The following is a 12,252-nucleotide window of genomic DNA, read 5'->3' as shown; positions in this document are numbered from 1 at the left end:
GGTGCATGACGCTGTTCCTTCCGTTGAGTCTCCATCCTTTTTTGGCCACCTCCTTGCATTGGGGATGCCTCATCCACATAGCCTCAAAACGAAAAGGTCGAATACCTGTAGTTTTTCCCCCTTCCAAGTCCAACAAGACCGGGTTATGGTCCGAGCAAAAGGCTGGTTTGACAATCACAGCTGCATCTTCGAACATCGAGTTCCAATTGGCATTTGCCAAGACACGATCTAATTTGATCCGAATATTTGCCGCTCCCCTTCTCTTATTGTTCCAAGTGAAACAAGGCCCATTTGATCCCAAATCCATCAGCCCACACTGAGAGACCATATCCTGAAACTATTTGGAATCCATGCCTCCTTTGTTGTTACCACCTGCTTTCTCATGCCAATTTAAAAAACTATTAAAATCCCCTAGACAGATCCATGCCTCTGCTCTCATAATTCCAATGTTGATAATTTGGTCCCAAACTTTCTGCCGAAGATGTTTGATTGGATCGCCATACACACGTGAAAGGAAAATTTTCTTCCCTTCAGCTACCACTTCTAGGTCCATAACATGTTTATCAGCAACTAATATGGTTATTTGAATACCATTTCTCCATAGAATAGCCAAGCCACCAGCTGAGCCCACTGCATTCACACAACAACATTCATCAAAATTGAGTTTCCTTTTGATATCCACCATTCTATTGTGCTGACTTTTGGTTTCAGCAAGAAATATGATGTCCGGATACTCAGATTTAGAGAGATTTTTGAGAGCTCAAATTGCCCTGGGACACCCCAGACCCTGGCAATTCCAGCTAAGAACTCTCATATGGGCCCGTGGGATTGATAAACCCCAGTCTCCACGGGTCCCATCCCTAAAAAATGCTTACAATCCCCCAGGTGATGTAACGAAGCCGCCTTGACATCCACATGTTTCGTTTTTGGCCTGCCTTTTCTACTCTTAGAGACCACCCTAGATGGGCCTGCAATATTCAGATAACTCCTCTTCCTTGACGAAGCGAGGACCACAGGGTTCTTGGAGATTTTTTGAGGAAGCGGGCTCATAATATCTGAGGTGGGCTGAATTTTATATTGTGTATCCTCACCAATGGACTAGAAAAAGGGATTAATAACCATGGAGGATATGGTTGGGCTTAGAGAAGGAGGCCCACAACTTAAAGGAATATGATGCAAAGTTAAAAAAAGTAGAATAGGACGATTCAAGAATTACCTACTTGGGGAGTGGAAGCTGATGTGTCATGGCACATTTTGCAAAGTTTGATTGTAGAATGTTTGGGGCTTTGGGCTGAGACAAATTGCAATGTGCAATATGATTTAAAAGGGAGACAAACATGGGGAAATGATCTGGGCAATGTCGGGGATAATCTTGAATTGGTAAGGGCAACGGCTCTTGTTTCTTCGCCCGGATTAAAGTATTTTTCATCTTAAAAAACGATCCAACAGCATCGCACTATCCAGCCTTGGTCGAGAACACTGCAACTCTGCCAGCTTGGGAAGTATCGGCTTCTCTATCCTCCTCAACATGGACGGGCATCGGAAGATGTTCATCCCTAACCTCTCCCGTTGCCGGAATTTCTTTATCTGGAGTAATCTTAGAGCTGGATCCTTCATGTTCAACCGAATATTGCTTTGAGAAAATAATTTTAGCCCTTTTGATTAGCCGAGCTTCTGTAATCATCCCCCTTATCTCCTCTGTACACCTTGGCTTAGGTCTCTCTCTACACAGGCTAAACTCACTACAACTGTGATTGCTTCGATGAACCTTGGAATCTTCAAATTTTTTGATGCAGTGACCTTCCTCTTGTCTGATTCTGCCGCAGAAAACACAGTATGCTGGCAATCGCTCATATTTAACCAGCGCTTCCACGGGGGGTCCTTGCGAACTAGACATCCTGATACAGACACGAAGGGGTTTCTGGATGTTGATTCTCACCCTGGCTCTCAGATAAGAAACTTTCGTACCGAATTGCATACCATCTATCAGCATGACCGAGCTTGATTCACCCATCTTCCTTACTAGTTTCATGATGATAATCGGATCTAAAAACTCAACAAGAACAGAGTGAATCTGAACCCAAAAGTCGCAGAAATTAAATTCCCACTCCTTTCTTTCATTCCATGGTTCCAAAATTAGCAGACTACCAGCAACGGTCCAAGGACCTTCCTTCAGCACGTTGTCTTTATCTAAAGGGTGTTGAAATTGGAACAGAAATTTCCTGTTATCCAAAGTGATAGTTTCCACCCTATGACAAGTATTCTAGGCACCAAGAAGTCCCTCAGTAACTGCTTGTTTCCTAAAAGGCCTTCCTTCCGTCACATACCCAACGCGTGTATTTTCCCATAACTGTACAATCCGCAACTCATCCGCAGCATCGAGGACAACTTCATCATCGGATTCTTCAGAGCTGTATTCGTCTCTCTGTGTATTTTCCAAAGGCAGAGGGTGAAAAGAAGGTATAGCTCTTGACCCATGGAGTTGAATCGGAAAGAGTGTTCCTGATGGAGAAGGTGGGTGTCCCATTGAAGACATTCTAGAGATTGAGACACCAAACTAAGATTCAATCCACTGGAAACAACATCCCGAGAGAAAAAAAAAATATTAGTAAACTAGAATAAAAGAGAATACACGCCGGAAGGCGGAGAATCACAAGGAAGCCAAATTTAACATGTCTCGATCATCATTCAAAAATTTCAAACCATCTCTAACCCTAATGTGATATGCGTGGGACAGAAGTAAGTGGAAAAGTATTAAGAGACAGAGAGTGGAAGCCATTAAAGGGGAAGAGGAGAGGTAGAGAGGAGAGAGATGAGAAGTGGAAAGAGTGATTGTTCATGTTTAAGATTGATATGAAGCAGTAAGCAACAAAACAAACTAGTCCATGTTAAGTTAATAATAATTCTAATACATAATCATCCAAATCCATGCTCAAGATCTTAATTTTAGATGGGTTCTTAGGGCAAAAATAGACTAGACATTTATAAGCAGGGAAGAGTAGTTTTCAAGATGTTTCTCGATTAATTTTCAATAAAAAGGAAAAGTGAAGTTTGTAAGATCTTCGTTAGGGATGTCTTTATAGACAGACAAGTTGGCTCAAAATTCTGGTTTATAGAAGCATCATCAATTCTTTTAGGATGTCCAACAGTAAACATCCTTTACCCGATTTGTCAATTGGAAGATAAAATATGTCAATAGTATATAGCGTTGTTCATATAGATTTAGCTTTGTAAAAGATACAGAGTCACATTCTACAAATGTAAGTATATGTACTAAAAAAACAATGGGTAGAACCGTAGAAACTGCACTGCATATGATTATTTTTTTTAATGATTGAGGACTTGAAACAAAAGGAATAATCGTCTACCTGTAACCATTGATGATCGAACCCGTCAAGGCGTCACTAAAGAAGAAGACTCGACTAGTCAACTACAAATATTGTGTGTGGCTTCAGATGGCATGAAAAAGGGGAAATAAACTATAAGTATAACTCTCTCTTTCTCTTGGCTCTGGCACTCTGGCTCTCGTTGTCTCGCTACTCTCGTAGAGTCGAAGAAGAGGAGCGAAGGACGAAATGAAAGACAAAAACAGGGAACTAGGGGTAGGGTAGGGTAAGGTAAAGTTTTTAATTGTAAAATTACATTTATATCCCTTAATTTGGTACATTGCCAATTTGGTATGGTTTCAGTATATACCGACTGTATGAGTACCTAAAACCGGTATCGTACCGTAACATACCTAATTTTGAACGGTGTGGTTTTAGATGGCGCCATTTGGTACGGTTAAACGGTTTCGGTACGCAATTAACAACCTTAGGCCCTTTTAGTACTATCAAAGAATTGGTTCATTGGCAAAGACTAAACCTCTTAATGAAGATGTCACGAATTCGACTCACCATGATGGTATATGTAATAGTCATTACAATAATTATTCAAGATGTCAATTGGTTGGTGGGCTAGGCATCCACCAAATTTAAAGCCCAACAACCTCGAGATTTAGGCATATTCTAATATTCATACATGACGATATGTCTCTTAAAATCACCTGACCAATACGATACTCAATACCGATACTTTAAACCTGGATTGCAATATTATTGAAGACCGCCTTGAGGGAAGAATCACATAATTTTTCCTACATACCCATCTCATCTGACACAAGGGTAAACAAGAGAAATAGAGGCTTGAACAAGGGGCTTAATTTCTTTTCTGCTTACAGGTGTGTGCCACATATTTTTTCTCAATTTTTTTGTAAATGCTAGGCCCTTGATCTTAATTACCATCTTACCTAAATGACCTTACTCTTCACTAAGATGTGTTGGTCTTATCAATCGAGCTATCCTCCGATGATCCCATTGGAATTTTTGGATTGTTGTTGCAACCAAAGTAATTGAGCAGCGAATTGAATAATGTAGGAAGTAATTCCATCGAGTTATAATCACCTTGTGTGACAGGTGTAGATGAACTTCATTTCGAGCTGGGGAGACCAAACGAAAGCATGGTTGGCTCAGCTTAGGTAAAAACACAACCGAAACTGACTGAGCCAATTGAATTGATTGAAATCAATAGAATAGAACAATGACCAACCCATCACTTCTGATTGGGAAGACTATCAAAGCAAATCCACTAATATGTAATCATTCAATTCCTGTTAGAATTACATGATAGGAATATGTAAACCTAACTGGATTCCCCATCAACTCGCTTCACATCAACACAACTCCTGCTTCCATTATTTCTTGCAAGTACAAATCAACAGGCAGCAGTAAAAACTTGACCCAACGCCACCACCAAAATAGGTTTACAAGGATACATTGGTATCTCTCTCCAATAAACCACCATCCTATTTCTTTTGTTTTTGTGTATTTCTGGGGGTTGGACTAATCTCCATACAATACCTCCAAATCATCGTTGCAACTGTATCTGTTCTATACTCGTCCTTCATCATGCCTGAATGGCGTAGTTCCCCGAAGGACACCTCAAAATCATCGAATTTAGTGTTAAAGACTCAAAGCTTGCATTGATGATCATCAAATACCATCTGCTGGTCCATGATAGAGTTCAGCAACTTCTTCATACTCTGCCTCGACCCATGGGAACTATATACACTGGAGATGCAACCTCGAGCATTGATGCTGCCCCCTGCCCACCTGCCCCCCCACCCCCCACAAAAAAAGAAAAGAAAAAAAGAACCCCGGCGGGAGCAAGATTTTGACACTCAAAAGATTGTAGAAACATGATTCAACCTTTTCAGCCGACTCCTCACTCTTTTGTATATGGTAGTGCAAAATCTTTGATTCTCTGCTTGATTTGCTGTGAAAAGATAGTAGATCAACGTAACGATAGAATGGTAGGGGAAGCATGACAAAATAAGATAACTTGGCAGCAAGTTAAAACTAAGTAAGGAACAGCACAGTAGGGTCAAATTACCTGTAGTTCTTCATGAAGCACAATAAATATCTTCTTAAGCCGTTTATGCCTCTGCGGAAGTTGGATCCAAGTTAGTTTCTCATAGGCTTGAAAGTAGGTGATAAAAGGAGAACCTGATGCAATCAAAGCTTTACATAAAAGCAGGACTACCAATACTACTGTTTCTAGTAACAAATGAAGACACGGACACCTATCAACTTCTCTTTCCCTTGAGTAGCTAGCCCAATTTCAGCAGACATTGCAATAAGTTTTTATAAACCATGTGTAAAATACTAAAACATGAATTCAGTTACCTATTCTTCTGAAAAGAATACCGAAGAAAAGGACCCGGGGGGGGGGTAAGTAAGCATTGTATAAATCACTTGTATAGTTGTCATGGCATCTAGGTGGCACAAGCCAATGGAGGGGGTTCAAAAGCAAGGTGAAGCCTACAAGGAGACCTAACAAATTACCAAGTGCTGAAAGCAAGGATTTGTCCCTTGTACAGAAGGCACAGGCTGCTATTGTAAAGATTCAGGTTCAAATCTTAACAGATGTTCACTTCCTACAAAAATACCAAAGGTTAGGGCCATGCACAACCCATCCCTCTTGGGATCCCCTAGAGCAGGTGATGTAGGACAACGCTAGAGACTAGGTTATTCTACAAAGAAACTGGATCCTAAGCTAACTAAGACACTAGAAAGGATTAGGAGAGGGGTTTGTACAGCACATATTCAGACCAACAATAGAAAATTAATATGGATATAATTTCAGCCATAAGAAATATAAAATTATAAATAACATGCAAATTTTAATTAAAAGACCCAAGACGAACAGACCAAATCAAGCTTAGTCAATCCCCACAACTACTCAAGGGGAGGAAAGAATGGGGCATTGCATTCACAGTAATTTTAACTTCAGAAAGTTGATGTGCACAAGGTTGATCCCCCCTGGCCGAACCCTACAGTGGGCCCCTATAGGGCTGGCCAAACCTCTAGGAGGGGTATTTTGGTCACTTTAGCCCTAATTGATTGGCTGGTTTTTATTTCCAGAATTTTAACTTTAATTTTCTGAAGAGTTTCAGTCAGTTAGGACGTTCAGTTTGAGTTTATTAACAGTCCTTGAGTCTTTAGTCCAGCACATTTCAATTAGAGTTTTAATTAAGTAGAATTTAGCAAGTGCTAATTAAAGTTTAAGTTACTTTAGAATTTTATTTCAGTATGTGACATAGGGTCCATTAGATCTTTTAATTTTATTTCACGGTTGTGATTAATGTGGTGGGATCCTAATCTATAAAGGAATCCCACTTAGAGTTAGGGTCTTTAGTAGGCTATAAATAAAACCTACTCTGTTGACCCAAAAAAAATAAAACCTACTCTTTCTTTGTAAGTCAAGTCTGGTTATGTGAATAAGAATATCGATTTTAAGGACCGTGGTTCCTGTTTGAGGGGGCCACAAACAGATTTTCAGCGAAGTTCTTCAAGATCAGCAACCTACTCTATTTGGCATTCTTCTTCAGAAATTCCAGGCTCTCAAGCTTTTCAAGTGAGTTTCAGAATTTCAGTCCCTTCCCCCTTTCCTCTCCCCACACAAAGGTCCCCCACCCCTTTCCCTTCAATTGCAGGCTCTCTCCAATCTCCCCTAAGCACCCGCAAGTCCTTCCCCTCCATCTCCTCCCCTGTTCTGCGCAGGTATTCCCACACCCTCCCCCGGCTGCTGCAGCTAGGCAGCAAGCATCCCAGGCCCCCACAACCATCCCAGCCCCCCCCCCCCACAAAAAAAAAAAATAATAATAATAATAATGAAAAGATAAAAAATACCCCCGACGACCCCTCTAATCCTCTCCTCTACCCCTCCCACCCCTACAGTACCCTCCTATCCTCCCTACACCTCTCGGTCCCCCTCTCTGCCAGAAAACAGAGAAAGAAAAACAGAAAAAGAAAGGAGGAAGAGAGAGAAGAGAAGAAAGAAAAGAAAAAGGAAAGGAAAGGTCCAAGGATGATTTGTCAAGACCCAGCCCACATTGATCCCACCATTATTTCATCCTTTTCCTATCAATCCTAGAGTCTTTTTTACCTTTATCATTCCCTTCTTCCCTAGTATTATTTTAGATACCCTACAACCAAGTAAACGATCCCACCATGGGTTTCAAGTAAAACCCTAAGTTTCCCCTTTCCCCCAAAATTATCTCAACCCATCTGACTTGTGATAATAGAACTTCCCCACATATTCATCTCCTAATAGTCTTAGAATCATTCTTGGTTCCTTAACTCATCCCATTAATTTCATGGAATATTCTGTGCGAACCTTTAATTTGGGAAGTTATTTTAGAAATAACCCTAGAATTGGGTTCACATCACAGGTAACATGATTTATTAATTCAATTGGGTCATAACACATAACCAATGTCAACCTCAACCCAAACCAAAACTAAAACCTAACCCAAGCCCCAACGACTCAACGAGACTAAAGCAACAAAACTAAAAATAACATAACCAGCAGCAAGTAATGGCAAGGCAGCAGTCACACATAACAGTATAAACAGGGCACCAAGGGGTACTGCCAAGGAAAGACATCAAAATAGATATTGCAGGAAGTATAGTTAAGTGCTGGAAACAGAAATTGCAGTAGTACGATATGCAGAATAAACTAAAGTAGAAAAGAAGAGAGAATAAATAATGGTTGGACAGCAAGGCTGTCGGTAGAGTGAAGAGGAGGACAGACCTCAGAAATAAGTAGCAGCAGACTACCATACAGTGAAAAGGAGGAAAAGAAGCAGAAAGCCTAACGCAAGCAAAAGAGAATGAGGGGGAATAGAGAGGAGAAGGAATAAGGGGAAATCAGGCAAAGGAAGTGCTCTAGGAGAGAGGAATGCAGTATTTTATTTTTTATTTTTCAGATCAAGAGAAGTTGAGAGGGAAGGGGAAAATTAATGGCAGCAAAAGTCTCTACTATAGGGATGTGAGGATGAGAGAAAAAAAATTATTGGAGAGGGAACACTTTTTTTTTTTTCAGAGAAAAAACAATAGAACTAGATGGAGGGGGTGAGGGAATTTTCCCAAAGGGGAGGAGGGTCACTAGCTTCTCAAAAGGCTTTTTTTTAAGTCTTTCCCATACTCAATCCTTGGTGCTTGGTTATTAAAATAAAAGGATTTTCCTAAAATAACCCTACAAATAAATGGAAGATCCCACTGAAGATTTTTTTTTTTGGGGGGTTTTTTGAGTAGAAAAAAAAAAAACTCCCTAAACTTGGTTACAATGAATAATACCAAATAATCCCGGTACTACTTTTTTTAAGAATGTGTGGTTATGGACCATGAGGTCTTAAGGGTCCAGATGACCCTTCCTAAAAGATATCTCCATATGCCTCACTGTACCAAGCTGAAAGGTTCTGTTGTCTGTCTTTGGTAACAACAAATGATGGGTGGACGGGTTATGTCCCCATCAATCCTCTTCGTCTGCGAAGAATTCACCTCTGCTGAATGAAAGCTCTAGTAGTACTCCAAGAAGTCGGGATCTAGTAGCTGGAACTCCTCATGTGTAATCCAAGAGTCATTGCTCACTAGCCATCTATTTAATCAGTTCTGGTTCCTCATCTAGCACATCCTCAATCTCCTCTAGTAAGGTGGTAAACTAGGGTTACCAGAGGGGATAGTGTAATGTAGGCAGAAGGGTCCTGCTTGTCAATATCAAAAAGGGAATCTACTAGTGTAGGTGGGTATCGTGAAGGGATAGTGTGTTGGTCATGATAAGGAGTGAGGCCTCAACATTGAAGATGTCCCCTATCCCCAAATCGAATGGCAAATCAATCACATACGCACTAGCGCTGATCCTCCTAATCACTTTGCATGGGCCTGCCCTACAAACATGAAGCTTGCGTGCTTTTCCTCTCACAAATCTAGCTGGGTGGATACGAACCATAACCAAGTCATCTTCTTTGAACTTTAGTAGCCTTTGGTGAACATCTAACGAGTCTTATATTGCTCATTGCTAGAAGCAATCAGTTGTTGTATTTTTGCATGTAAGTTATGTATGCGCTGTGCAAAGGACTCGACAAACTCACTAACTCTACGACTGACCAAGGCTGGTGAAAGATCTATGGGTAATCTAGGTTGAACACCTAAGCAAACCTCGAAAGGAGACAAGCCAGTGGATAAATTCTTAGAGATATTATAGGGAAACTCAATATGGGACATAACACTATCCCAGATATCCAAACTCTCACCAACAAGATATCTAAGAAGATTACGTAAGTTCTTATTAATGACCACGGTCTAACGGTCGGTCTAAGGATGGAACACTGTTGAGAATCAAAGTTTGAGGCCTAACATGTGCCACAAGGTGCACCAGAAGTGACTAGTGAACTTAACATCTCTGTCAAACACTATGGTGAGGGGAAGGCCATGGTACTTGAAGACATTATGAAAGAATAACTTTGCCACCGTCGTAGGTATCAGATGTCTTCGAGCAAGGGATGAAGTGGGCCATTATTTAGAAGCAATCCACTATCATAAAGATAGAATCATTGCCTCTTGAGGTCCTGGGTAAGCCTGACACAAAGTCCATGCTAAGGTCCTACCATGGGAGTGGGGAATGGGTAGAGGAGTATATAGACCTGTGTACTATTTGCACTACTTTGCAGTTTGAAAAGCGTGACATTGGAAAATGATACATGCTACATCTCTCTGCAAACAAGCCTAATAAAATAGGATTTTTACTAGTGGAATGGTCTTATCTTAACTAAAGTGACTAGCGGCTTTACCACTATGCAACTCCCAAGTGAAATGGTCTCTTAATGAAGTCCTAGGAATGAATAATCTTTGACCTCTAAACAAGAACCCATCTCAGGGTATAATCAGAGTTGTGTGCTCGGGTGGGTCACTATAGAGAGACGTGAAGATCCCTTCAAAATCAAGGCAAGCATGATATTGGCCCTTCACCTGCTCAAAACCAACAACTTGCACACTCAGGCTGTGCAATAGGGATTTCACACGACTATAGGCACTATGCAACCATCACAAAGCATTCACTCAACTAAGGGCATCGGCGGCTTTGTGTTTTGTTCCAGGCTTGTACTTAAACACGAAAGTGTACTCCTGTAGAAACTCAACCCCCTTGACATGTCTAGGGTTTAATTTCTTCTCAGAGCCCAAGTATTTGAGCGCTTGGTGATCGGAAAATATGAGGAATTCTTACCGGTAGCAAATAATGGTGCCAGTATCTCAAAGCTTGTACTACCACATAGAACTCTTTATCATATGTTGAATACCGTTGTTTGGCTTCATTCAGCTTCACGCTGAAATTGGCAACAAGGTGGGACTCTTGGCTAAGGACACCTCCTATACCTACACTAATGCAACACAAGCTACTTCAAAGACCTTGAAGAAATCTAGTAAGTGTATGATTGGGGACTTAAACATTAGTCTCTTGATCTCCTAAAAGGCTGTAGTAGCACTTTTAGTCCATTTAAACTCCCTTCTCTAATGCAATTGGTGATGGGGGGCCATCATGTACTAAATTTGTGAATGAATTGATTGTAGAAAGTGGCCAAACCATGATAACTCCTAACCTCATGAATGTTGGTGGGTTCCAGCCATTCTACTATCACTCTTGACTTTCTCAAGGTCACCTGATACTCCATTGGCTGACACAACAAAACCTAAGACACACCACCTGCTCGCTAAAGAAGGTAGACTTCTTAAGATTAGCATAAAGCTTCTCTTTCAGAAGCGTCTGGAATACCTAACAGAGGTGATCTAGGTGAGTTTCTCGAGTCTTACTATCAATGAAGATGTCGTCAAAGTAGACCACTAGGAACTTCCCTTTAAAGGGCCTCAACACCTCTGTCATGATCCTCATAAAGGTACTAGGGGCATTTGAGAGCATGAATGGCATGACTAGCCAATTATAAAGGCCATCTTTATTTTTGAAGGTTGTCTTACATTCATCCCTTGGTCTCATCCGTATTTGGTGGTACCCACTCCAAGTTAACTTTAGAGAATATGGTAGCACTAGCCATCATGTCAAACATATAATCGAGTCTAGATATGGGAACCTGTACTTAATGGTGATTTTGTTTATGGCTCCGCTATCTAAACACAGAAGCCAAATGCCATCTTTCTTTGGTGTGAGTAAAGTGGGTACAACACATGGACTAAGACTCTCCCGAATGAAACATTTTGGAGCAGTTCATCAACTTGATGTTTCAACTCAACGTGCTCTTTAGGATTCACAATAGTGAGGCAAATTTGGCAAGGATGAGCTTGGAACTAGATTGATGGCCTGCTAGATATCACACATGGGTGGTAGTTCATTAGGCAGTTCCTCTGGGAACAATTGCTCGAATTCCCTCAATGAAGGTTGCACTTCCTTGGGTGCCTCAGTGATTAGGCGTGACGTCAATGTATTACTCTGTTTGGTAACCAAGGCATAAATAACCCATGTTTCTTTACACTCCCTTTTAAAGTTGGTCTAACTTAGGATGTCTGTTTTCTTCAAGGCTTGCTTGAAAGTGCTTCCTCTGTTCTCGAGACTCTAATCTCTTTAGGGGCACAAGGGATCAATCTAATTTTCTTCCCATTGAACTCAAACACACAGATGTTGGATTTCCCATAATTAATGACATTTAAATCATAGATCCAAGGTCTCCTTAAAATGATGTTGGCAACATCCATGTCTAGGACATCACACCAAACTTTATCTTCATAGCCTGCAAAGTGAAGGGGACTAGACATCTCAACCTAACGGGAATGGTGGACTAGTCAACTCAGGTGACCTTGTAAGGCTTTGGGTGAGCCTTAGGTTTAAGCCCCATGTGGGACATAGCATATTGTGCGACCACAT

The 12,252-nt window shown here is 40.9% G+C and overlaps 1 protein-coding gene across 2 annotated transcripts in view; it reads right to left on the bottom strand.

Annotated features, from left to right (window-relative positions):
• Positions 1-5,152: 5,152 nt before the first annotated feature.
• LOC149029418 (dentin sialophosphoprotein-like protein) overlaps positions 5,153-12,252 on the bottom strand; it is a 53,903-nt gene continuing 46,803 nt past the window's right edge. For both annotated transcript variants that reach the window (XM_089141858.1, XM_089141859.1), the window contains 2 exons: positions 5,431-5,481; positions 5,153-5,313 (listed from right to left, as the gene is read on the bottom strand). In XM_089141858.1, coding sequence (XP_088997984.1) covers positions 5,263-5,313; positions 5,431-5,481 — 102 coding nt within the window. In that variant the 3' untranslated portion in view covers positions 5,153-5,262. The remainder of the gene's footprint in view (positions 5,314-5,430; positions 5,482-12,252) is intronic.

Source organism: Hakea prostrata, chromosome 1 (genome assembly GCF_041222555.1).
Source record: "Hakea prostrata isolate BN-2017 chromosome 1, UWA_Hpros_2, whole genome shotgun sequence".
Lineage (NCBI taxonomy): Eukaryota > Viridiplantae > Streptophyta > Magnoliopsida > Proteales > Proteaceae > Hakea > Hakea prostrata.
The sequence above is the reverse complement of the archived record's forward strand: the minus strand, read 5'-3'. Positions and strand labels throughout refer to the sequence as shown.